Here is a 27990-nt window from a genome sequence, read left to right as displayed (position 1 = left end):
ATAAAGTGATAATCTATTTCTATGTGCTTTGTCCGTTCATGGAAGATAGGATTCTCAGCAATTTGAATGGCTTCCTTGTTGTCACAGAACAGTTGGACAGGTTTAGAAATTGGTATCTCCAATTCCTCTAAAAGTCCTGATAACCAACCAACTTCTGTTGTCATAGCTGCCATACTTCTATAATCTGCTCCTGCTGAGCTCCTACTAACTGTTTGTTGCTTTTTTGATTTTCATGAGATTAAGGAGCTCCCTAACTTGACAATATAACTTGTCACTGACCTCCTAGTATCAGGACAAGAGCTCAGTCTGCATCACAGTAGGCAGTTAATTTGTCAACTGGCCTTGCATGTAGAAGAACTCCTAGCTTGGTGCTCCTTTGATGTACTTAACCACTCTCAAATATGCATCCATGTGATATTGTTTTGGACTTTGCATGAACTAGCTCAATGTTTGTACTGCAAAGCTGATGTCAGGTCGTGTGATTGTCATATTTAAGAGCTTCCCAATTAGCTTCTGGTATGCAGTAATGTCCTTCAAATCTGGATCTCCCAACTTTCCCACATGAACATCATATTCTACTATGGTGAGCTTTTGATTCATCTCCAGAGGTGTTGAAACAGGTTTAGACCCACTCAAACCAACACTTGAAATCAATTCAAGTGCATATTTTTTTTTATTCAATAGAATGCCCTTTTGTGATCTAAGGACCTCAATACCAAGGAAGTATCTTAGTTCACCAAAATCCTTCGCTCTGAACTGACTTTGTAATGTCTTCTTAGCATCATCAACCAGTTTAGGACTGCTGCCAGTGATCAGTAGGTCATCTACATAAACAAGTATGATGACCAAATCTGAACCCTGCCTTTTACTGAACAAGGAATGATCATAATTACTCTGCAGATAACCATGTGTAGCCAATGCATCTGTCAACTTAATGTTCCATTATCTTGATGCATGTTTCAACCCATAGAGTGACTTTAGTAACCTGCCAACTTTTTTCTCCCCCCCCTGTTTGTGAAAGCCTTGTGGTAATCCCATGTACACTTCTTCATACAAGTCCCCTTGTAGAAAGGCATTATTCACATCCATTTGATGCAAATTTCATCCTTTTGTTGTAGCAATGCTAATGATAGTTCTAACAATTACCATCTTTGCTGCCGGGAAGAATGTCTCATGGTAGTCTAATTCCTCCTTCTGATTGTAGCCTTTAGCCACTAATTTGGCCTTGAATCTTTCCACCTCTCCATTTACTTTATGTTTTATCTTATAAACTCATTTTGATCCAATAGCCTGCTTTCCTGGTGGTAGATCAACCAGCTCTCATGTGTTATTTTCTTCTAATGCATTTATCTCTTGTTGCATTGCCTTAATCCACCTACTATCTTGGGAAGCTTCCTTAAAAGAACTAGGCTCAATGTGTGCTGAGAAAGCCTTCAAATATAACTAATATCGTGCAGTAATGTTAGCATATGAGAGTCCTTGAGAAATGGGGTATAAGCTATTTACTGTGAATTTCCCTGGTGTCACATAGTCCTTCAGCCATATAGGTGGTCTAGAGATCCTTCCTGTCTTTCTAACATCCACTGCATCTTCTTCTGGTGAAATGCCTTCAGCTTCCTCAACTGTATCTGCAGCTAAAGGATCTGAATTCATGATGATGTCTGCCTCTTCCTGATTCAGTGGTGGTAATTGATCAATACTATCTGCACCTAATTCTTCATGTAAATGCCCTTGTGGTTCTGTGTGTGTGATATTTGGAGATATATCTTCAGCTTGTACATGGATATCAGGAGAATGAGATTGAGAAGTATTGGGATTAGAGGATATTTCAATAGGTGTTAGCTCAGGAGGATCTTATGGGAATATGTCATCCAAGTCTAAAGTCATTCCTTTGAAAGGAAATACTTGTTCTCTGAAAAGAACATCTCTGCTCACTAGAAATGTTCTGTTCTCCAAATCATATAATCTGTAACTCTTTTGAGTTTCTGAAAATCCTATAAATACAGCTCTCCTAGCTCTTGGAGCAAATTTGTCTCCTCTAGGTAGTGTGCTTCCAAAACATAAACATCCAAAAACCTTTAGATGCTCAATACTTGCTGGATTCTTATAGAGGACCTCATAAGGTGATTTCCCTGATAGAACAGAGGTTGGCCATTTGTTTATCAAGTAAATTGTTGTCTTAACACAGTCACCTCAAAATCTATTTGGTAAAGAGCTTTGAAATTTTAATGCTCTAGCTACTTCCAGTATATGCCTGTGTTTTCTCTCCACCACCCTATTTTGTTGGGGTGTGTATGGCTAGCTACTTTGATGCACTATGCCTAATAAACTCAGTAACTCATTACACTTTGAACTGAAGAATTCAGTACCATTGTCTGATCTTAATCTTTTTACAATCAAGCCAAATTGATTTTGCACCATAGTAAAGAAGTCCTTCAACACAACAAATACTTCACACTTTGACTGCAACAAACATATCCAAGTATATCTGCTAAAATCATCAACCAGTGTTACAAAGTAATGTTTTTTGTCATATGTTAGTATCCTGTGAGGACCCCAAACATCTACATGCACTAGTTGAAAAATCTGTTCTGTTTTACTGCTACTAAGTTGGAAAGGAAGTCTATTCTACTCAGCCAAAGGACATACTTCACAACTGTGTTGTGTCTTGGCATCTATCTTATTCTTCAGTAGAGGAATATGTTGCATTGCAACAGTTGAATGATGACCTAATCCAAGGTGCCATAGTGTTGAATTTTCCTGCACTTTCATAATACCTCAAGCTATAGCTAGGAATTCCTTATTGATATCTTTCTTCAACAGATACAAACCATTGTATTCTTTACCAAATCCCAGAACCTTCCCACTGTAGAGACCCTGAAACACACAAAAATGAGGGAAAAATGCAGCACAACATGACAACTCCTTAGTCAGTTTAGACACTGACATCAAATTGAATTTAAAGTCGGGAACATGTAGTACATCTATCAGTGTCAATTCTTCTAATATCTTCATATTTCCTGTATGTGCTACATGACATTTCCCTCATGTAGGAACTTCCACAGCACTATTATTCTGGTTTTCAATCTTTCTTACATTGTCTAGTACTTCCTTATAAGGTGTAACATGATGTGAGGCAACAGTTGTCACAACCCAAGTTCGCTCTCCGTGAACTGTTGACGGCACCTAATCTCTACGACTAGGTAAGCCTAACAATTGCAAAAAACAAAACAAAATACGGAAAAACTAATAAAAACTGAAGATAAGCAAATATAGAAACGTTTAAGATGTTATTCGGCATATACTAATATAAGATCTCAAAACTGAACAACTTCTCAAAACCCAGAATCTCATGAAATCACAAGCTATTGAATAACTATCAGTGTCTAACTCCAGAATGTCTAAACAAAAGTAAATAGAGAAGGGCTAATACTGTAAAAGAGAATAGAAAGGGACTCCTCGGTCTGTGGACGCGGCAGATATACCTTGAAGTCTTTAGAGAATCGCCTCGCCTCAAGGGTAGTAGGGTTGAGTCGAAGTACCTGGATCTGCACATGAAAAAAATGCGCAAAAAGGGCATGAGTACACCACAACGGTACTCAGTAAGTGTCAAGCTTAACCTCGGTCGAGTAGTGACGAGGAAGGTCAGGGCCCTACTGATTATAGCTGAAAAATGAGGTAAACCATTATAGAATACGATAATATAATTAAATGCTAACAGTATAAAGTAACACAGGATAATAAGAGTAACAACAACTATAATAGAGACAGAATTATCACAGAAGAAATACAGCTCAACATAGAGATAACAACCGGGGATCTTCCAGGATACCGTCCTGTAGTCCCCAAATGTAAATATTCAGTGGATCTCCCGGGTGTCTTCCCGTAGTCCAATTCATAGTGCACGGGGATCTACCGGAATTCCGATTCGTAATCCCAAATGTAAATACCAGTACTAAGGGAATCTATCGGGTGCAGTCCCGTAGTTCTAATATAATATGCAGGGGGATCTACCGGAATACAAATCCGTAGTCCCAAAATAAACATGCAGGGGGATCTCTCGGGATACCGTCCTGTAGTCCCAAAGTAAACACATAGAAGCAACACTGAGAATATTCAGTTCAATCCAAATTTCATACCAAGGTAAACAGGTATTTCTAACCTAGCATGCTGCATATAATTCAAATAAAGCAGTTTGAGCAAGTAAAGCAATTAAGTCAATTAGATATGCTTCCCTAAGCTAATAGTAGGCTTAAATTGCAAGTAGTATAAACAGGAAAAGAAACACAGTTATAGTTACTTAATGAAAACAGGATTATCAGCAATTAGCACAAGTACGCACTCGTCACCTCACGTACAAGGCATCTCAAATATCAACAATACCAAATCCTAAGGGGAGTTTCCCTCACACAAGGTTAAGCAAGCCAATTACCTCGAACCGGCTCAAAAATCAACCCGAAACCATACTCTTGCCACGAGTACTTGACTCCAAATGGACCAAATCTATTCAAATTCAATTTCATAATGTAAATATAACTTCAAGTAACTAATTCACTAATTAATTTGAAGCTAACACGCGAAATTAAGAAAATTGCCCACAAAGCCCCCCGGCCCCACGTCTCGGAATCGGGTAAAAGTTACGGATTATGAACCTTCATTCACGAGTCTAAACATACCAAAATTATCCAAATTCGATGTCAAATCCCCAACCAAAACTCGAAAAGTAGGTCTAAGAACTTTTCCAAATTTTTCTCCAATTTCTTACCCCAATTCCGAATTAGATGATGAATTCATGATTAGATTAATGGGTTATAAGCAAAAAGGAGTTAAGAATCATTACCCGCAAACTCCCTCCGAAAATCTCTCCAAAATTCGTCTCCTACCGAGCTCCCAATTCAATTTTGTGATATGAACTCAAAATCCTCGAATTTGAACTTTATGTTCTGCCCAGACGCGTCCTTAATCGCGATCGCGGAAACTCTCACGAAATCGCGAAGAGCAACTTTGTTGACCCCCAAAATAACCTTTCGTGAATGCGATAAACCCTATGCGATCGCGATGTTGCACTGCTCAGCTCTACGCGATCGCGAAGAGAAAATCTTCCACTCCTCAGCTGCCTCACTTCTTCCTCTTCGTGAACGTGGCGTAGCCCATGCGTTTGCGATTCAACTCCTACCAATACTACGAATTCACACTCCCTTTCCCGCGATCGCGTAGAACAAAATCCCCTCTGCCTCATCTAAGCCTTCGCGATCGCGAGCCTCCTCACGTGATCGCAATGAAGAAAAGTCTTCAACAAAAACCAGCAAAAATCTGATCCTTCTCCAAGTCCAAAAATTGTCCGTTGAGCATCCGAAACACACCCGAGGCCTCCGGGACCTCAACCAAACCTGGCAACCAACTCTAAAACATCATTCAAATTTTTTCCAACCTTCGGAACGCTCAAAACAATATCAAAACACCAATTTAACATCGGATTCAAGCCTAAGAACTCCAAAAACTCTCAAATTATGCTTTCGATCAAAAAGTTTATCAAACCTCGTCCGAATGACCTGAAATTTTGCAAGACGTCACATTCAACACTACGAAGCTACTCCAATTTCTGGAATTCCATTCTGACCTCGATATCAAAATCTCACTATTGAACCGGAAACTTTAAAAGTTCAACTTTCGGCATTTGAAGCCTAAATAAGCTACAGACCTCCAAAACACAATTCAAACACGACCCCAAGCTCGAAATTCCCTAACGGAGCTAACGGTACCGACGGAATTCCATTCCGAGGCCGTCTTCATACTGCTCCGACTATGGTCCAAATTCTAAAGTTTAAGCTCTCTTTTAGGGACTAAGTGTCCCAAAACACTCCGAAACTCAAAACCAAACATCCCGGCAAATCATAATAGTAGGAAAAAATACGGGGAAAGCAGTTAATAGAGGATCGGGGCATTAATTCTCAAAATGACCGGCCGGGTCGTTACATCCTCCTACACTTAAACATTCGTTCGTCCTCGAACGATCATAGAGACATATCTGAAGTAGTGAAAAGATGAGGGTAACAGCTGCGCATATCCTGCTCGGTCTCCCAGGTCACCTCTTCGACCAGCTGACCCCACCACTGAACCTTCACTGATGCAATATTCTTTGACCTCAGCTTCCGAACCTGCCTGTCCAATATTACCACCGATTCCTCAACATAAGATATATCCTTGTCCAACTGGACTGAACTGAAATCCAACACGTACGACGGATCACCGTGATACTTCCGGAGCATCGAAACATGAAACACCGAATGAACTCCAGCCAAGCTGGGAGGTAAGGCAAGCTCATAAGAAACCTCCCCAACACGCCGCAATATCTCAAAATGGCCAATAAACTTCGGACTCAACTTCCCTTTCTTCCCAAATCTCATAACGTCCTTCATAGGCGAAACTCGAAGCAGAACCTGCTATCCAACCATATAGGAAACATCACAAACCTTGCGATCGGCATAACTCTTCTGTCTAGACTAGGTTGTACGGAGTCTATCCTGAATCACCTTAACCTTCTCCAAAGCATCCTGAACCAAGTTTGTTCCCAATAATCTAGCCTCACCCAACTCAAACAAACCCATCGGGGATCTACACCACCTATCATATAAAGCCTCGTACGGTGCCATCTAAATGCTGGACTGATAGCTGTTGTTGTAGGCAAACTCCGCCAGTGGCAAGAACTGATCCCAAGAACCTCCAAACATCATCACACACGTACGAAGCATATCCTCAAAAATCTGAATAGTGTGATCGGACTATCCGTCCGTCTGGGGGTGAAATGATGTACTCAACTCCACTCGAGTACCCAACTCATGTTGTACGGCCCTCTAGAACCGTGATGTGAACTGAGTACCTCTATCTGAAATGATGGAAACTGGAATATCAGCAGACGAACAATCTCCTGGATATAAATCTCCGCCAATTGCTCCGAAGAATAGTAGTACTCACAAGAATGAAGTGTGCAGACTTGGTCAGCCGATCCACAATCACCCAAATGGCATCGAACTTTCTCAAAGTCCGTGGGAGTCTAACTACGAAGTCCATTGTAATCCTCTCCCACTTCCACTCCGAAATCTCTATCTGCTGAAGCAACCTACCCGGAGTGTGCGGACTTGGTCAGCCGATCCACAATCACCCAAATGGCATCGAACTTTCTCAAAGTCCGTGGGAGTCTAACTACGAAGTCCATTGTAATCCTCTCCCACTTCCACTCCGAAATATCTATCTGCTGAAGCAACCTACCCGGTCTCTAGTTCTCGTACTTCACCTGCTGACAATTGAGGCACTAAGCTACAAACCCAACTATATATTTCTTCATCTGCCTCCACCAATAGTGCTGCCTCAAATCCTGGTACATCTTCGCGGCACCCGGATGAATGGAATACCGCGAACTATGGGCCTCCTCTAGAATCAACTCCCAAATCCCATCAACATTAGGTACACAAATCTGACCTTGCATCCTCAATACCCCGTCATTACCAATAATCACATCTCTGGCATCAGCATGCAGAACCTTGTCCTTGAGGACAAGCAAATGAGGGTCATCAAATTAACGCTCTCTAATACGATCGAATAAGGAAGACCGAGAGACCACGTAAGCTAGAACCCGTCCGGGCTCCGAAAGATCCAATCTCACAAATTGGCTGGCTAAGGCCTGAACATCCATCACCATGGGCCTTTCTGCTACTGGTAAATAAGCAAACTCCCCAAACTCTCCGCCCGGTGACTCAAAGTATCGGCCACCACATTGGCCTTATCTGGGTGATACAAAATAGAGATATCATAGTACTTCAGCAACTCTAACCCCCTCCTCTGATGCAAATTAAGGTCCTTCTGCTTGAACAGATGCTGCAAACTCCGGTGATCAGTATAAATCTCACAAGGCACACCGTACAAATAATGACGCCAGATGTTCAAGGCATCAACAATAGTAGCTAACTCGAGATCATGGACAGGATAATTCTTCTCATGCACCTTAAATTGTCTAGACGCGTAGGTAATCACCCTACCGTCCTGCATCAATACCGCTCCAAAGACAATCCTCCAAGCATCAAAATAGATGGTATAAGACCCCGAACCTGTAGGAAATATCAAAACTAGGGATGTAGTCAAAATTGTTTTGAGATTCTGAAAGCTCGCCTCACACTCTTCCGTCCACTGGAACTGAGCACCCTTCTGGGTTAGCCTGGTCATAGGTGCTGCAATAGATGAAAACCCCTCAACAAATCGAATGGTAATAACCTGCCAAGCCAAGAAAAATGCGGATCTCTATAGCTGAGGATGGTCTGGGCCAACTCTGCACTGCTTCCACTTTCTTTGGATCCACCTTTATCCCATCACTCGACACCACGTGACCCAAGAATTTCACGGAATCCAACCAAAACTTACATTTCGAGAACTTTGCATATAACTTCTTTTTCCTCAAAGTCTAAAGCACTGTCCTCAGGTGCTGCTCATGATATTCCCGACTTAGGGGGTATACCAAAATATCATCAATAAAGACAATGACGAATGAGTCAAGATATGGCCGGAACACACTGTGCATCAAATGCATGAAGGCTACTGGGGCATTGGTCAGCCTAAATGACATAACAAGGAATTCATAATGACCATACCGAGTCCTGAAAGCAGTCTTCGGGATATCTGGCTCCTGAATATTCAACCGATGGTAACCTAAACGTAAGTCAATCTTAGAAAACACTCGTGCACCCTGTAGCTGGTCAAACAAATCATCAATACGGGGCAAAGGATAACGATTCTTCACTGTAACTTTATTCAACTGGCGATAATCAATGCACATACGCATAGAACCATACTTTTTCTTTACAAACAAGACAGGAGCACCCCAAGGTGATACATTGGGCCAAATAAAACCCTTATCAAGCAATTCTTGTAGTTGATCCTTCAACTCATGAGGGGCTATACGATACGGAGGAATAGAAATGGGCTGAGTGTCTGGCAACATATTAATGCCAAAATTAATATCTCTATCGGGCGGCATGCCTAGAAGATCATTTGGAAACACATCAGAAAAATCTCGTACTACTGGGACCGAATCAACTATAGGGGTATCAATACTGATATCACTCACATAAGCTATATACGCGTCACACCCCTTCTCAACCATACTCTGAGCCTTAAGGAATGAAATAACTCTACTGGAAGTATGATATAAGGTACCCCTCCACTCTACTCGTGGTACACCTAGCATAGCTAGCATCACGGTTTTGGCGTGACAATCAAGAATAGCATAATGGGGCAACAACCAGTCCATGCCCAAGATAACATCAAAATCTATCATGCTGAACAATAATAAATTGGCTCTGGTCTCAAAATCACTAAGAGCAACCACACACGACCGATAAATGCGGTCCACAACAAGAGAATCTCCCACAGGAGTAAAAACATAAACAAGGGAACTCAAAGAATCATGAGATACACCCAAATGTGGGGCAAAATAAGAGGACACATAAGAATAGGTGGATCCTAGATCAAATAAAACTGATGCATCTCTACGACAAACTAGGACAATACTCGTGATGATAGAATCGGAGGCGACAGCCTCGGTACGGGCAGGAAGGGCATAATATCTGGCCTGGCCTCCACCTCTAGGGCGACCTCTACCTCCCCGACCTCCACCTCTAGCTGGCTGAGCAGGTGGGGTAGCAACTGGAGCTGTAACCATAGCTTGAGAACTCTGTGGGGCACACTATGGCTGAGAAGTCTGTGGAGGTGCACCCCTCCTAAGTCTGGGGCAATCCCTCACCATATGGCGGGTTTCACCACACTCAAAACAAGCTTTGGGAGGATGTGTCGGCTGTGACTGGCTCGGGCCAGGTCTGCTGGAATGACCACTGAAAGCACCCCGCGCATGAGGCATACTAGATACTGGAGGTACGTAATAAGGCTCCTGAGGCCTGGGAGGAGTTGGAATATCACTGGCTGTTGGAAGAGTTGAATGAATGGGGCGACTCATATAACCCCTACCATGACGAACTGTTGCTGGAGCACGGGCACCAGAATAATGGCCCGACTCTCGAGACCTCTTGTCCTCCCTCTCCTCTCTATCCCTAGCATGCATACCCTCCGCTCTCTTAGAAATGCTCACCACCTACTGATAAGAAATATTCATCTCCAACTCATGATCCATGCTAGAACTGATGTTGGGAATGAGCCCCTCAATAAACCGGTGAACCCTCTTGCGTACAGTAGAAACCAAAGTTGGTGCATCACTACAACAAAAAGGGTGTTTAGCGGCAATACAAAACGGTTTTAGCGGCAATAATAATATCTGTTATATCTTTTACTGGTCATTGGCATTTATCCGCTGATGTTGGGGTCGGCAAAGCCTTTAGAGACCTTTATAACAAAAGCTGGTAAAATATATGATCTATTGCCGCTAAAAACAAGAAACTTTAACGCCAATTGTTTGCGGCAATTATGATGGCTGCTAAACTCAATTTAAAAATGGCTAACTATGCTCATTTAGCTTCCATTTATATAGCCGCTAAATTTAAAATAATTGCCACTAAAAGTTGTATCTTTAATGGCAATTATTTTTTGGTAATTAGAACTGCAATAGTATCCCTTCTGAAAATGTCTTAGTTTGCCCTTTTAGCATCCATTTCAATGACTGATATATTCAATTAAATTGTTGCTAAAAGTAAATATCTTTAACAACAATTATTTTTAGTGCTAAAATTCACAAGCTGTAACTGAAATAATTTAGGCACCATTAATAATAGTTACTACATTCATCCAGAATATGTTCCAAACAACAAAAATTATTAATACTAATTCAAAAATATGATATATCTTACTAAATCTTAATAAACAAAAGGAAGTACTAATAAAAAAATCAATGTCACATTAACTTTAAAAAAAAACTTATATTGTTCGAATTGAATAGCTAATGCTATTATATAACTAATCCTGACGAATGATAATCTTCAAATAATTTCCGTAACTTTTCATCATATTAAAATCTTCCACCCGCTAAATTATTGAACATCAGAGTGTGACCTGAAATTATAAAAAAAACTATGTCAAAAGATAAAATATAATGTGAAAAAATATATTGAAGAATCTATCATTGTCAGTCTGTCATATTCTTTTTTAGCCAACTCCCTCACCTAACATTTTTAACAATTTTCTTGTATAGCTCCAGTTTTTTCTCTTATAAAAGGTTAAACAACATAATAATAATTAAATTGCAAGCTCGCCAATTTCACATTATTTTTACAAAAGAAGCATACCTAGAAGAATGGCAAAGAACGATGTGCACTAAGTCTACTTCAAGTCAATTATGGATAATTTGATATCAAGATCAAGATATATAAAAAACACTCATAGTAGTTAAAAAGATAGTTGTTGAAGAGCTACCATAGAGAATGAAAGCAAACTCTCCATGGAAATCTCTACTAACTTGATCTGCATGATAAGGACCTTTACCCATCAAAGTTATATATGCCTCTACAACAACGATTACTTTATTCGTTATATTTTTTAAACATATTGTTACTTTAGATATTATACATTCTCAATGTGGCGTTAAACAAGCAGAATATACCATCCACAACTGCAAATAACCTAGCACAAACAAAATATTGATAATAAAATGGCCTATCATACAATTACTTATTTATAAGGAAAGATATTCAAACAATTATTTATATATGGAATGCAAGAACAGAGAATAAATAACGAGTTATCAATGTGTGCTAATCCACAGAAAGTTCTAATTTTTTTGTCTCTCCCTCTCCCTAAGAGATTAACAATAAGGAAGAATGTTCATTGACTAGGAACGTTCACCATTTGGGATCAAGTTAACAAGATAATGTTAACTAGAAGGAGCTTCCATTCAAATCCTCACCCGCAGTATATAACTAATCTCTGCTTGGACTTTCACATTATATCTTTAAAATTCAATCCTACGCCCACAAATAATGAATTAACATCAATAACTTAAATTGTCAATTGATTACTAAGTTAAACAACATATAATTGGAGATATGGTTTCCTAGGTTTAGAAAAGTTTTTACTCTCTTTAGTAAGCAGCAGTTCGTTGAGTGATCTCATTTACTCTATAGTTGCATAGGCTTATGTATAGAATCTAGTAAAAGAAACAACTGACACAGGCAAATGTATTTCTCCTTATTTAGTCTATTATTGCATCTGTTTACGCTTTATTTATCCTCTGTTGGAGCTCTTATGTTTAAACTTTTCAATTGATATTGATCTAACCAAGGGTTACATAAATAAAAAATTCACAACATATGAATGTCTAAAAAATAATGTCTTGATTTTCAAAGATTCATAATAATACTAGTAAAACATCATACACATTAGTCATTGTTATTCAAGCAAACATACTTCTGTGTAACATTTTATCAAATACTGAATAGGTTTCTTAAATTTGTCCTCTAGAAGCAACAACTAAAGTAATATAGAATACTCAAATAAATCATAATCAAATCCCATCACAAGCAATATAGTAAAAGGCAAATAAAGTAGAATAAACCCAGTTTCAATTATTACAAAATAGAAATCCAACAAACGCAAAGCTAAAAACAAAAAAAATGAGAACAGTTAATTCCTATCAAAATGGAATACGTAGAATATTCTATCTATATAAGGATGTAGATGGAAAATGATAAATACAAGTAAAAAAATATGCAAAAGTATCAAATAGGTAACTGGCAGTGATGGAGATGCCGGCGATAGTAAAAAGGCAGAGATTTTCGATCAATAACTGGTTAATCGGGCTTTGACAATGGTGTAATATCTGTGTTCATGCTTTTTCTTCCTTTTTGGTTGCTGGATTGTTGCTATTATCTTCAATATTCATTGAAGGCATAAAAACTCTTAGATGATCTAAATGGAAAAAAAATAAGAGAAACACTATAGAAGAAAAGCCAGAGGCGGGAGGAGTAATAGAGAGGGAAATGAAAAATATAGGGTTTGCTTTTGGAGATTAAAAAGTTAAAGTTTGTTATTTTACTGGCCATTTCATTTAATTGTCGGTAAATATGTAGCTTTTTCCGTCTAATTTATATTAGCCACTAACAGTTTGACATAAGGAATTAATTACCGGCGATTATCTTATTGCCACTAAATAATTGCCGCAAAAAATACATTTTGTTGTAGTGCATGTCTAGCCAAGCTAGTGAAACGGACAGCATACTCCGAGACAGTCATAGCACCCTGGCGCAAATGCTCAAACTCTGCGCGCCATGCGTCCCTGAGGCTCTGAGGAACATACTCTCTCAGGAACATATCTAAAAACTGAGTCCAAGTTAGGGAAGCTGCCTCATCCGGACTGTCTAACTCATAGGTACGCCACCGCTCATAAGCGGATCCTCGAAGCTAGAAGGTAGTGAAGGAAACCTCGTTCGATCCTGATATACCCATGGTACGGAGGATACGGTAGCACTCATCTAGAAATCCCAGAGCATCATCTGATGCTAGACCACTGAATACATGAGGCTTGTACTTCTTGAACCTCTCAAGCCTCAGCTACTCATCCTCAGAAGTTGCTGCCCTATCCTCGGGCTGATCTGGGATTGCAGGCTGTACAAGAATAATCTCTAGGACCTGATCAACATGCACTTAGTGCTCAGGAGTGCGGGCGCCGAGAGTTTGTGCTCCTCCATCGGCCTTAGATGTAGCTGCAGCAAGGGAAGCAACCCTGCCTGAGCCAGAGTGGTGTACATACTCATGAACTGTGCAAGAGTCTTCTGGAGAGCTGGAGTGGTAGTAGTAGTAGGCGTATCAGGTGCCTGGACTCTGGCTGGAACTACTGGTGGCACCTCGGTGGCAGCTCACGCGGGTGCTCTGGCTGCACCACGTGCGCGTCCTCAGCCTCTACCCTGGCCCTGACCTCTGACAGCTCCAGTAGGGGGCGCGGGTGCCTGATCATCTCTGGTAGCACGTGTCCTCACCATCTGTGAGAGAATAGAAGACAGAAGTTTAGAATTGTGATATCAAAAATCTCGCACGACAAGGAAATCAAATAAAGTAGAATTTTCCTAACAGTTACATAGCCTCTCGTAGATAAGTACATACGTCTCCATACCGATCCGCGAGACTCGAATAAACCGGATTGTGATTCATGACTCCTATGAACCTAGAGCTCTGATACCAACTTGTCACGACCCAAGTTCTCCCTCCGTGAACTGTCGTGACGGTACTTAGTCTCTACGACTAGGTAAGCCTAACAATTGCGGGAAAAAAAAAACAAAATGCGGAAAAACTAATAAAAACTGAAGATAAGCAAATATAGAAACGTTTAAGATGTCGCTCGGCATATACTAATACAAGATCTCAAAAACAGAACAACTTCCGAAAACCTGGAATCTCATAAAATCACAAGCTATTGAATAACTACCAGTGTCTAACTCCAGAATGTCTAAACAAAAGTAAATACAAAAGGGCTAATACTATAAGAGATAATGGAAAGGGACTCCTCAGTCTGCGGACGCGGCAGATATACCTCGAAGTCTTTGTAAAATCGCCTCGTCTCAAGGGTAGTAGGGTTGAGTCGAAGTACCTGGATCTGCACATAAAAAACATGCACAGAAAGGGCATGAGTACACCACAGTGGTACTCAGTAAGTGCCAAGCCTAACCTCGGTCGAGTAGTGACGAAGAAGGTCAGGGCCCTACTGATTATAGCTGAAAACGAGGTAAAACAGTATAGAATACGACAATATAATTAAATGCTAACAGTATGAAGTAACACAGGATCATAAGAGTAACAACAACTATAACAGAGACAGAATAATTACAGAAGGAATACAACTCAACATAGAAATAACAACCGGGGATCTCCCAGGATATTGTCTTGTAGTCTACAAATATAAATATTCAGTGGATCTCCCGGGTATCGTCCCGTAGTCCAACTTATAGTGCGCGGGGATCTAGCGGAATCCCAATCCGTAGTCCTAAATGTAAATACCCAGTACTGGAGGAATCTACGGGGTGCAGTCCCGTAGTTCCAATATAATGTACAGGGGGATCTACCAGAATACAAATCTATAGTCCCAAAGTAAACATGTAAGGGGATCTCCCGGGATACAGTCCCGTAGTCCTAAAGTAAACACATAGCAGCAACACGGAGAATATTCAGTTCAATCCAAATTTCATACCAAGGTAAACATGTATTTCTAACCTAGCATGCTGCACATAATTCAAATAAAGCAGTTTGAGCAAGTAAAGCAATTAAGTTAATTAGATATGCTTCCCAAAGCTAATAGTAGGCTTAAATTGCAAGTAGTATAAACAGGAAAGGAAACACAGTTATAGTTACTTAATGAAAACAGGATTATCAGCAATTAGCACAAGTACGCACTCGTCACCTCACGTACAAGGCATCTCAAATATCAACAATACCAAATCCTAAGGGGAGTTTCCCTCACACAAGGTTAAGCAAGCCAATTACCTCGAACCGGCTCAAAAATTAATTCGAAACCATACGCTTGCCACGAGTACTCGACTCTAAATGGCCCAAATCTATTCAAATTCAATTGCACAATATAAATATAACTTCAAGTAACTAATTCCACTAATTAATTTGAAGCTAACACGCGAAATTAAGAAAATTGCCCACAAAGCCCCCCAGGCCCACGTCTCAGAATCGGGTAAAAGTTACGGATTATGAACCTTCATTCACTCACGAGTCTAACCATACCAAAATTATCCAAATTCGATGTCAAATCCCCAATCAAAACTCGAAAATTAGGTCTAAGAACTTTTCCAATTTTTTCTCCAATTTCTCACCCCAAATCCGAATTAGATGATGAATTCATGATTAGATTAATGGGTTATAAGCAAAAAGGAGTTAAGAATCATTACCCGCAAACTTCCTCCGAAAATCTCTCTAAAATTCATCTCCTACCGAGCTCCCAATTCACTTTTGTGATATGAACTCAAAACCCTCGATTTTGAACTTTATGTTTTGCCCAGACGCGTCCTTAATCGTAATCGCGGAAACTCCCATGCGATCGCGAAGAGAAACTTTGCTGACCCCCAAAATAACCCAACACGAATGCAACAAACCCTATGCGATCTCGATGTTGCACTGCTCAGCTCTACGCGATTGCGGTTGACCTCACGCGATCTCGAAGAGAAAATCTTCCACTCCTCAGTTGCCTCACTTTTTCCTCTTCGCGAACACGACGTAGCCCACGCGTTCGCGATTCAACTCCTGCCAATACTATGCATTCGCACTCCCTTTCCCGCGATCGCGTAGAACAAAATCCCCTCTGCCTCATTTAAGCCTTCGCGATCGCGAGCTTCCTTACGCGATTGCGATGAAGAAAATTCTGCAACAAAAACCAGCAAAAATCTGATCCTTCTCCAAGTCCAAAAATGGTCCGTTTAGCATTCGAAACACACTCGAGGCCCCCGAGATCTCAACCAAACATGCCAACTAATTCTAAAACATCATTCAAACTTATTCCAACCTTCGTAACGCTCAAAACAACATCAAAACACCAATTTAACATCGGATTCAAGCCTAAGAACTCCAAAAACTCTCAAATTACGCTTTCGATCAAAAAGTCTATCAAACCTCGTCCGAATGACCTGAAATTTTGCAAGCACGTCACATTCAACACTAAGAAGCTACTCCAACTTCCAAAATTCCATTCTAACCCCGATATCAAAATCTCACTATCGAACCGAAAACTTTAAAAATTCAACATTCAGCATTTCAAGCCTAAATAAGCTACAGACCTCCAAAACACAATCCGAATATGCTCCTACGCCCGAAATCCCCCAACGGAGCTAACGAAATCGATGGAATTCCATTCCGAGGTCATCTTCACACTGCTCCGACTATAGTCCAAATTCTAAAGCTTAAGCTCTCTTTTAGGGATTAAGTGTCCCAAAACACTCCGAAACTCAAAACCAAATATCCCGGCAAATCAAAATAGAAAAAATAAATACGGGGAAAGTAGTTAATAGGGGATCAAGGTGTTTATTCTTAAAACGACCGGCTGGGTCGTTACATCAGTGTCTATTATCCAATCATAGTTAAATGCCTTGGACAAAAAAGAAGTTATACCTGCCATCAAGGTATGACATTCACCTGGATCAGGATGTGCAGTTGTTTGTATTGATCTTCTGTGAAGAAATGCCCCTGCATCTGAGAAATAGTATCAGAACTTCCTCCTTCTCCTACTGATATATTAGCATATCCTTTCACTCTAGTGTTCTGAGGCTTCTTCTTGCTTTTAAAATCTGATGGATAACCTATGATCTTATAGAAGTTCTCCTTCAAATGACCTTTGTAACAACAATAATCACATTGAGACCTGGTTTTCTTGTAGCCTTGAAACTCTGTCCCCTTCCAGCTAGCATATTAAAGGTTCCTTGTCTGAGTTAGCTATACTAAGTGTACGTTGACTCTCTTCCTGAACTGACAGTGCATACGCTTGATTCACAGTCAATACAGGTGTTTTCAGAAGAATCTGACTTCTCACATGATTGTAACTTTCATTCAAGCCAACAAGGAATTGTAACAAGCGTAAATTTTTGAACTGATCTAGAAAAGGTCTAGTTTCCTCACAATCACACCCAGCTCCTGGTACCATTAGATCCATTTCATCCCACAAATCCTTCATTTTAGTGTAATAGGTTGTTATAGAGTCTGTACCTTGCCTTAGAGTTCCTATTGTTGTCCACAAGTGATAAAACCTAGTAAAGTTTGATTTGTCAAAGCGTTCCTTAAATTCATTCCATACCTTCCTCGCATCCGATTCGTAGATGATGCTAGGCTATAATTCAGCAGATACAGTGAGACCAATCCATGAGAGCACCACAGAATTACTTCGTTCCCATTGATGCCCTAATTCACCTCTGTAAGAGCTTTACAAACAGGCTCCGTCGATGAACCCTAACTTATTTTTTACCAACAATGTCATTCTCATCGATCTGCTCCACAATGCATAATTTTCAGGTCATGTAAGCTTGATATTAATCAATGCTATTCCAGGAATGTCTGTTTGTTGTAAAAATAGTGGATGATTGTGATCAATTTGCAGATTTCGAGTTTCCGCCATGACAGACCAGATCAAGCTTCAACAATGGCTGTCAATTGAAATTTTGAAATCCTTGATATAATCTCAAATCGCCCGCTATGATACCATGACAAAATCTGAGTAGAGATCTAGACTAAATCACAATTGCATGCAATGAAGAAGAAGAACATAGCTGAAGGAAGAAGAGAAATGAAGAAGAAGATGAATTATGTTATTCTCCAAAACTAACTCAGTTAGTACAGAATATTTGCTTTTATACAAATCCTCTCACACGAATCACGTGTGTGATAAGAGTAAAAAGACTAAAATACTCCTGTTAATTAACATAACTACCAAGTCTTTAACAAATTATATTTTAACTCATAAGATTTCAGTCTGAACTATAGTCTTTTGACCACCAAAAATAATCTGGTAGGGGGATATAGTAAACATTGATCACAGGACTGCTGGAATTAGGGACAAATTGACCAAGCAATATACCTCCCCAAAAGATACATTTATAATTATTTAATTTAAATTATTTTCTCCGTCTATCGTAATATTTTTGAAAACATTGACTTATCTATTGGGTTCCAAACTTTTTCATCTCGTCATTACCTATATGGTAATAGTAGTACTAACAGCATCACATTATCAATTAGCATAATTCTGTAACCATTAAAATACAGCTCTATAAGCATTTCTCAAAAAAAAAAATCCCCTTATATTTAGGTTTAATTCCATGAAAAGAAAGTTAGATTCTCTCCATAAATTTTGTTTATAAAATATGTTCAAAGTGAGAAAATGGATCTGTAAGGGGGGTAAATGTGTCATTACTTATACCCCATATATTTTCCGGACGATATGACCGTTATATTCAAATTTCAAACACCCATATATCTTTTCTTCAACTTCAACCAACTCCCCTTCCGAACAAACCAAGAAACCCACAAAAGATCAGATTTTGGGTATTTTCATAGCTAAAAACACGATGAAATCAACTCCAGTTTCAACTCCAAAGTCTTGCGTGAAATCGTCTTTCACCGGCATCATCATGGAATCTGAAACCAAAGACAGCTATTATTTCCCTGGATGTCGAAAAGATACCAACTGCAACTGCGAAATTTGCATAGCCAGTTTCAATGCGACCCTTGATCTAATGCCTAACAGCATGCACAAGAGCTCTAAGCCCCTTAAATTTCCAAGAAGCCCCATTTCTTTTGACTCGTCAACTCTTTCGACTCCCAAATCGAGCAACACTACTTGTGCTTCTTCTTCCTCCTCCATGTCCCCTACGCTTGATTCCACAGCAAGAATGAACTTTCATGAGAAGGTGAAGAGGAAGAAGAGAGAATTCAGTTTTGGGGTTTTGTTGGCGAGGTTGGTTTTTGTGCTGAGCGTTGTTTTCGGGTTGGAAGTTTGGTTATCTTGGGTGGTTTCTGGGTTCTTGCAGCCTGAATTGTCACCTGAAATTGTTAGGAATTTGAGTGAAAAATCATGGGGTTTCAGTGATTGTAATGAAAGATTGGTATTCTTGAAGAAGGAGCTTGAAGGTCTAATTGATGATGAAGAAGTGTCAAGTTGCAGCCCTCTTAATTCTACTTGGAAAATCAACCAGGTATATACACACACTTGGTGCTGTTTCATAAATACTAGTAGATTGTTTGTCTTCGTTGATTCTATGTAAATATTCACTTAGTGATGTTTCTTAAATGCTGGATTATTGCTTTTATGGTTATATGTTATATTCTTGCTTCATTTCAAAAAGTAAGTCTGACTTGTAACTTAATTATAGGATGGTTTGCTTTTGACTTCGCGATGTACATTGTACAAGTCCATTTCAGAAGAGTTGAGCATTTGGGGATGGCCTTTGCAAACAGCTGGTTTGCTAACAGCCGGATTTTCTGTGCGTTCGTATGCCATATTATCAGGAAGACTCACTGAGGTACCCGAAGTTCGACTATGTTTTTGATTCTGTCTTCTTTTAGTTGACATTTGAGTTTGCTTCATCAACTTAAGATTTTGTTGCTCTTTTCCTCTTCGTTTTGTGAACAGTGGTCAAATGGGGAGATTGGTTATTTGATTAGAGAGTCTAATACTTCATGGACCCAACAAAAATGGAGTGCTTCTGCTGTGCAATTGGACCCAAATACATGGATCCTAGAGTATAGTCAAAGCCCTTTAACTGAAAATGGAAAATTGGTTTCAGCTGCATTGGAGTTTTTGTAGTTCAGGCTGACAAGAGAAGTTCAAAAGTTGAAACAGCAGTTCTGGCTTTTGTCTGCTTTCACGAGCCAGCACAGTGATTTCACAATAGAGAGGTTCCAGATTCCAACCTAAACAGAGCTTGGGGTTTCTGATGTTCTTATGGGAAAGCATTCTCATCCCTTATGAGAGCTTCTGGTTTTTGCTTTATATTTTTGGTGTTCTTGAACCTTGAGAATATTCAATGTTTGCATCATTTCGATTTCAACTGTAAATATTATATCCCATGTAGCCAGAAATGCTCTGCCTGCACTTAGATGATGAATTTTAAATGCTAAAGAGAAATGAGGAAAATATGATACAATGTAGTTTACGGCTAATTCTATTTCACAACTTGCTGTCACCAGTAGTCTTTACAAGAGCATGAGCCATCTCTGTAATGGTGAAATCTAGTCCTATCTCTTACAACAATTTCTCTCTCAAACGCCTTAGACGCCAACTTCATAAAGTTATGGCAATCCTCACAGATCCGTAAGTTCTTAATTATATGTATTGGCGATCCCCTATTACTTTTCAGTAGCCCATAACAAAGAGCCAACTTCTCGCTGTGCAAAAGAACCGCATCCTTCTTCGCATCTTCATCTACATCAAGTAAAACAACACTGGTATTTGGAGCATAACCAACCTGCTTCAACTTGCAAACTATCTCATCTAGCTTTTCATAGATGTCATCTGCTTGCTTATGACTCTTATCAGCTGTTAAAAATTCGTGTATCTCATGGTCCATTTCAATCTTACTGTGTCCCCGTTCCTTCAATATGCCTTTGTCTTTCATAAGTCTCCTCACGTCCCCGACATTTTCCCATCTTTTCTCTTTAGCATAAATGTTTGATAAGAAGACATGAGCCCCGTCATGTTCAGGATCTAACTCGAGAAGCCTTTTAGCTGCAAATTCCCCTAGTTCAAACTCAGCATGGATCCGACAGGCAGCCATTAATGAACCCCAAATGATAACATTTGGAGCCATAGGCATAGACTCTACCATCTCTAGGGCTTCCCTGAGACGATTTGCTCGGCCGTAAAGATCCACCATGCAACCATAGTGTTCAAGTTTAGGTGTAATTTTGTAGTCATTCACCATTGACGAGAAGATCTGCAGTCCCTCTTCAACTAGTCCAGCATGACTACAAGCATATAGAACAGCCACAAATGTAACCCAATTGGGCTTAACTTGTTCACACTTCATTTGATGAAAGTGCATTAAGGCCTGCTCAGCTTCTCCGTGAACAGCAAATGCGCTAATCATACTAGTCCATGTAATGACATTTTTCCTTCGCATTCGACCAAAGACTCCTCTTGCGCCTTCTAGAGACCCACATTTGGCATACATATCAATAAGGGCATTATTTACAGGCAAAGCTTCTCGAAATCTATACTTATCAACAATCAAATGGATTCTTTTAGCTTGATCCAATGCCCCGAGATTCGCAGAGGCTGAGATAACACTTAGCATAGTTACTTGGTCAGGCTTCACTCCAGATGCCTGCATTTCGCCAAGTAACTTGAGAGCTTCTTGAGGTTGATCACTCTTTGCATAGCCAGATATCATAGCACTCCAACAAACCAAGTCCTTATTTGTCGTTTGGTCAAAAATAGAGCGTGCAGCTTCAACTTGCCCAACCTTTGAGTAGCCTGAAATCATGGCAGTTGATACCACCAAATTCTTCTGTGACAGTTTGTCATACAAATTCTGAGCCAAATCCATGCAGCCACAACCTGAATACATGCTGATTAGAGAAGTTTGCAGACGAGAATCAGCAATGATATTATTCTCGGATATTAACCCATGAATCACTTTCCCAATGGATAAATTTCCAGCTCGACCACAAGCAGATAGAACGGTGGTGAAAACTCTTGCATCTGGTTCCAAATTAGAGCTTCTCAACTCTTCCAATAGCACCAATACATCATCAAAAAGGCCATTCTGACAGTAACTGTAAACACACAGCACAAAATGTCAGCAAGCTATAACTAATAAGCTTAAAAGACATCATTTGCTTTTTAATTAACAATTCTGAAACCATAGCATGAGACATACGTGCTACTCGACAAATTTGAAAATGCATAAACTTGAAGTGATTCAACAACAACTACGAGTATGCCTGAATTCACCAGTGGCGTTCAGCATATCAAGCATATGAATCCTCAATATCTATTCCACTCCATCTAGGTCCGTTATATTCCATTACTTAATAAGTATTTTTTTGGAACAATTAGAGGTCCTAAAACTAAAGTATTCCTAGTAAACATTTCAACTTCAACTCAATTTACCCTTAAGTATTTTCCAAAGAATTAACCATCTTGGAGAATTAAATTAAGAACAGCATACCCATCAATCATTATATCCCAAGTGACAATATCTCTGTGAGACATTTTATCAAACACCAACCGCGCATCTTGAATTTGTCCACAGGATGCATACATCCCTAGCAAAGCAGTCTGAACAAACGGGTCAGAATCAAACCCAAGCTTACAAACCAACCCGTGAAGATCCACCCCTACACGCAACGCAGAACCTCTCGCCGCAGCTTTCAGCAATGGCGGGAAGCTAAACCTGTCAACTTCCAACCCATTCCTCCTACCATTCTCCAAAAACAAGAACGCATTTTGAGATTCCTTAGAACGCGAAAGCTCGCGAAAGAGCTTGTTGATGAGATGAGTTTTTGGAGGGCTTTGCAAAGTGGATGAGAAAATGGAAAGGGAGTAGTGAAGGGTTGAAGGTAAAGGATTGGAAGAAAGAATGAGCTGGAAAAGGAGGGAATTGGAACTGGAATGGGACAAATTCTGGCGGAGTATTTGGGTGTGGACTTGTTTGAGTTGAGTGAGGGAGGTGGCTTTGGAGATGGAGGTGGATAGGTGGTGCGTGGTGATGGGTGGGTGGGGGTGGGGTGGGGTGGTGAAGGGGGTGATTGGGTGGGTCATTAAGGCCATGGCATGTGAAGGTAACGTAAGAGAAGGGGACTATGCGGGGAAGAGTAGTAGAGCTTCGGAAGCTCTACAACTGATAATGTTCTTTGGAAGAAGTCTTCGCAATTTGCATAAAAAATATTTCTATATGAAGTTATATTTTCAATTTTTGATTTAAATTATTAAAGTATTTCTCAAGAAGAACGATGAAAATACTACTCCCTCCCTTTCTCCGTTTATGCAATAATATTTTCTTATTACCTTTTTTATGGAAAAAATAATATATTTATGACCTTAATAAAATGATTTTACAAAATATATAACTTTAAAATTACCATTGTACCTTAATAAAATGATTTTAAAATTATAGAAATGTTATGACATATTTATGGCCACAACTTTCAAAAGTTTTATAGTCACAAATATATTATAATTAGTTTAATATTTTAAGTATCAAAAATCTTCTTTGTTTAACTGCACTTATCAATAAATACCAGTGATGTAAGAAAAAGGGGACAGAGACATTGTGCTAAGGGACTCGGGGCACACCGGGAGTCATCAAGACTTTAGGTATTGTGGGCGTATTAAGGCTGAGGAGGTCGTGGAAGCTATGCGCAAGATGAGTAGGGGCCAGTGACCGGGTCGGGCGAAATTCTAGTGAAATTGTGGAGGCGTGTGGGTAGAGCAGACTTGGAATGGTTAACTGACTGTGCTATTTAATGTTATCTTTAGGACGAAGAGGATGCCAGATGAATGGAGGTGGAGTACGATGATACCATTGTACAAGAACAAATGTGATATTCATAATTGTAACAACTATAGGGGCATCAAGTTACTAAGTCATACTATGAAAGTTTGGGAGAGGGTGGTGGAAGGAAGGGTGAGGAGGGCAGTGTCTATATCCGACAATCAATTCGAGTTCATGTCGGGTCGTTCTACGGAAGCTCCATCTTATCAGGAGGTTGATGGAACATTACAAGGATAGGAAGAAGGATTTGTACATGGTGTTTATTGACCTAGAGAAATCATATAACAAGGTTCCTAGGGAGGTTCTTTGGAGATGCCTGGAGGCCCTATAGTTGTTACAATTCTAAATATCACCTTCCTTCCACCACCCTCTACCAAACTTTTACGGTATGACTTAGTAACTTGATGCCCTTGTAGTTGTTACAATTCTGCATATCACATTTGTTCTTGTACAACACCTCCATTCATCTGGCATCCTCATCGTCCTAAGATAACATTAAATAGTGCAGTCAACCATTCCAAGCCTGCTCTACCTACACACCTCCACAATTTCACCGGAATTTCGTCTGGCCCGGTCGCTGGCCCCTACTCATCTTGCACATAGCTCTCACGACCTCCTTAGCCTTAATACGCCTACAAAACCTAAAGTCTTGGTGACTTCCAGAGTGCCCCAATTCCCCGAGCACAATGTCTCTGTCCCCTTCTTTATTCAAAGGTCTATGGAAGTGAGAGATAACTGTAGACAATAAATTGCGTCGAGAAAATAAAATCAAGACCGAAAAATATTGCAGCAATCGTAGTATTTTATTTTAAATAATATGAGTGTACAATCTCTATGATTCCTCTGATTCGACTTTTCCAGTATAAATTCAAGAGCCTTTGAGCTTGATCTTGAATTTTAATTTGATTTATCCGTCGCGAACACTTTGATTATTGCCACGAATTTTATCACGGACAAGTAGCCTTAATCTTGAAGGCCTTGTATTTGATTTGACTTCGTTCTTGATCTTGAACTTGAATTGTTCTTTGTTCTTGAGCTTGAACTTGATTTGTTCTTCGTTCTTGAACTTGAACTTCGTTGCTTGAAGCCTGAAACTTGTAGAGAAATTTGCGGTGTTTGATCCACAAGCTCTCTTTTGCTTCTTGTTATAACTTCTGGTGCCTTTTCTGGGTTATAAAAACCCCTATTTATAGTTATGGGAGGGAAAAGTTATGATAAGAACAAACTCTTTTCGACTAATCAAATTAAAGTGTGACAAGGCCGTATTTGATTGGCTAGAATATGTCACTTACACGCGTGGCACATTTTCATTGGCCTTTTAATTTGGCTTGACATGCCTTGTCATTTTGACACCTGACACGACCCTATTGGCTCTTTCGTTTGACTTGGCGTGCCACATCATTTAACACGTGACACCAAACTGGGCCTCTAGGAAGATGACATATTGGGCCTAATAAAGTGGACTCATCATTCGCAGCCCAATTATATAGGCTAACCCAATAGATTTGGACTTATTTATTTAATCCATGTATATTGGACATATATAACTAATCTAATTATATTAGCCCAATAAATTTATTTGAACTAACATATCTTTAATTCAAAAATATAGTCCAAATAATTTTATGGATTTAAATCTAATAAAATATAGATGCATACAAATGCCCCCTATTTCAACACTTGTCGGAGTATGAGATCATCAAATATCCGAGACTAGGCTTGAAGTATCCGGGGACAATAGCATACACATAGAACACATATAAATCCTTTATATGGATTTAAAATGTGCTGTGAATGATTTAAAGAAAGTCTGCACATGCGTTTTGCTTTTAACTTCGTCATAGTCATATATTCACTTTTACTACATTTAATTGACGAAGAGGCTCATATATAGCTGCCACGTAGGATTTGTCCTTTCTTTATACTTGATATTTACCTTTAACTTAGGCAAAATATTGCCTTTGGACAGAAGCTCCACACGCATACTAAACCAAATCCCACTAGAAAACCAATTGTGCCATTCAAAAGGCGGTAGAAGTCTTCCCACATTGAAATCGATCTCCGTCCAGCTGCTTTGAGAAATCTATACAAGGTACGTACTCTCCAACTTGTGAGCATCAGTTTGCAGTATTTGCAAACCACTTAGAGTCTATTTTTTTGCGGACTCGAAGCAATAACGCGAAGGTAATTTTTTCTTCTTCTTTTCTTGTGCTTTTCTTCTTTTGTCATTTTTTTTGTAGGTTAAACAAGAGGATACGTTCTTGTTTAACGAGATGATCCATGCATGAAGAACACAATCTTAGGGTGTGAAAGGATGGATACTCATTCTCGCCTGAATATCGGAGAGATTACTCTCATGGCCCAATTATCGGAGAGATTACTCTCAAGGTAACCCGACAATCGAAGAGATTGCTCTCAATGTGGCTCGACTATCGGAGAGATTACACTTAATGTTGCTCGACTATCTGAGAGATTACTCTCAATGTGACTCGACTATTGGAGAGATTACTCTCAATGTGGCTCGACTATCGGAGAGATTACTCTCAAAATGACCCGACTATCGGAGATATTACTCTCAAAATGACCCGACTATCTGAGAGATTACTCTCAATGTGGCTAAGCTATTAGAGAGATTACTCTCAAAATGACCCGACTATCGGAGAGATTACTCTCAAGGTAGCCCGACTATCGGAGAGATTACTCTCAGTGTGGCCTGACTATCAGAGAGATTACTCTCAATAAAAATTATAGTTCCTTTTAAGGACAAACCCACGAAGAGGCCAACTTAAGGTACAAAGGGATTTATATGTTCACCGTAAGATTAGAAAGTTATAAAGCTTCAACTCGAAGTCGACATCGACTTGAACACTTGGAAAACTTTGATGATTTGGCGGACTTTGTAGACTTCAACCTGAAGAGTGGTTGACTTTTAAAATTCAACTTGAAAAATTAGCAAACTTGAAGACTTCAACTTGAAGATTTGGAGGGCTTAAACAATTCAACTTTAAGACCAGCGAATTTGAAGACTGAAACTTGAAGACCGACGGACTTGAAGATTTCAACTTTGAGACTTCAACTTGAAGACCGACAGACTTGAAGACCGACGGACTTGAAGACTTCAACTTGGAAACTTCGAGGGCTTAAATATTTCAGTTTCTCTTTTGCTTTACATTGTCCAACTTTTATCTTAGTCACATAATTTTTCAGCTTTACGCGCTTGTAACAAAAGATTCATATCTTGTCGTGCGGGAGTCCAAATAACGAACCGTTTGATTTCTCGAAAATTACACTTTAATATCTAAACTATATACAAAACTTAGAATCAAACACCTTCAGAATTGCCCCAGATAATATTTTTTGAAACCAACTTTAGATTCCACAACGTTGAAAATTTTAGATTTGCGCAGTCTTACCAAAAAAATCATATCTTGGTATAGAAAAGTCAAAATCACGAACTGTTTGATCTATTGGAAACTTAACTTTCACAAATCTATAACATATCCAAAATGCAGGATTTAATGCCTTAGGGATAGTTTCAGATAATAGTTCGAATTCAATATTAAATTCTGATGCGGCGACAGTTTCATATTTGCATGACTTTACCAAAAGTTTTGTATCCTGATGTAGGAATGTCGAAATCATGAAACATTTGATCTATTGAAAACTTAACTTCCAAATCTATAACATATCCAAATTGCAAAATTTAATGCCTTAAGGATAGTTTCAGATAATATTTCGAAGTCAATACTAAATTCTGACATACCGACAATATCAGATTTGCACGGCTTCGCCAAAAGTTTTGTATCTTGAAGTAGGCACGTTGAAATCCAAAACTACTTGATTTCTTGGAAACTAAACTTCAAAATCTAAAACATATCCAAAATGTAAAATTTAATGCCTTAAGGATAGTTTCAGATGATAGTTTGAAGCTGACTTGGGTTTCTGATATGCCGACATATCCAAATTAGCGCGACTTCACCAAAACTTTTGTATCTTGGTGTGGAAGCCTTGATATTGTAAGACC

The 27990-nt window shown here is 39.4% G+C and overlaps 3 protein-coding genes across 3 annotated transcripts; 1 reads left to right on the top strand and 2 right to left on the bottom strand.

The window, feature by feature from the left end:
* Positions 1 to 438: 438 nt before the first annotated feature.
* LOC142162136 (uncharacterized) lies at positions 439 to 17650 on the bottom strand. Its single transcript, XM_075218451.1, has 8 exons — positions 17428 to 17650; positions 17116 to 17312; positions 2832 to 2877; positions 2650 to 2729; positions 2346 to 2463; positions 1906 to 2132; positions 1507 to 1842; positions 439 to 894 (listed from the first exon to the last, which is right to left on the bottom strand). The coding sequence occupies exons 1-8, from the start codon at positions 17648 to 17650 to the stop codon at positions 439 to 441; spliced, it is 1683 nt and encodes a 560-aa protein (XP_075074552.1).
* Positions 17651 to 18936: 1286 nt separating this feature from the next.
* LOC107801658 (uncharacterized) lies at positions 18937 to 20393 on the top strand. Its single transcript, XM_016625021.2, has 3 exons — positions 18937 to 19664; positions 19842 to 19991; positions 20102 to 20393. Exons 1-3 carry the CDS (start codon positions 19038 to 19040, stop codon positions 20273 to 20275), a joined length of 951 nt encoding a protein of 316 aa, XP_016480507.2. The 5' UTR covers positions 18937 to 19037; the 3' UTR covers positions 20276 to 20393.
* A 148-nt stretch (positions 20394 to 20541) lies between these two features.
* LOC107801657 (pentatricopeptide repeat-containing protein At4g14820-like) lies at positions 20542 to 23347 on the bottom strand. The gene is made up of 2 exons (XM_016625020.2): positions 22641 to 23347; positions 20542 to 22245 (listed from the first exon to the last, which is right to left on the bottom strand). The coding sequence occupies exons 1-2, from the start codon at positions 23240 to 23242 to the stop codon at positions 20652 to 20654; spliced, it is 2196 nt and encodes a 731-aa protein (XP_016480506.2). The 5' UTR covers positions 23243 to 23347; the 3' UTR covers positions 20542 to 20651.
* Between the last annotated feature and the right edge of the window lie 4643 nt (positions 23348 to 27990).

This window comes from Nicotiana tabacum, chromosome 7 (assembly GCF_000715075.1).
Source record: "Nicotiana tabacum cultivar K326 chromosome 7, ASM71507v2, whole genome shotgun sequence".
In the NCBI taxonomy this organism is placed as follows: Eukaryota; Viridiplantae; Streptophyta; class Magnoliopsida; order Solanales; family Solanaceae; genus Nicotiana; species Nicotiana tabacum.
This window is presented reverse-complemented; position numbering and strand designations above follow the sequence as displayed.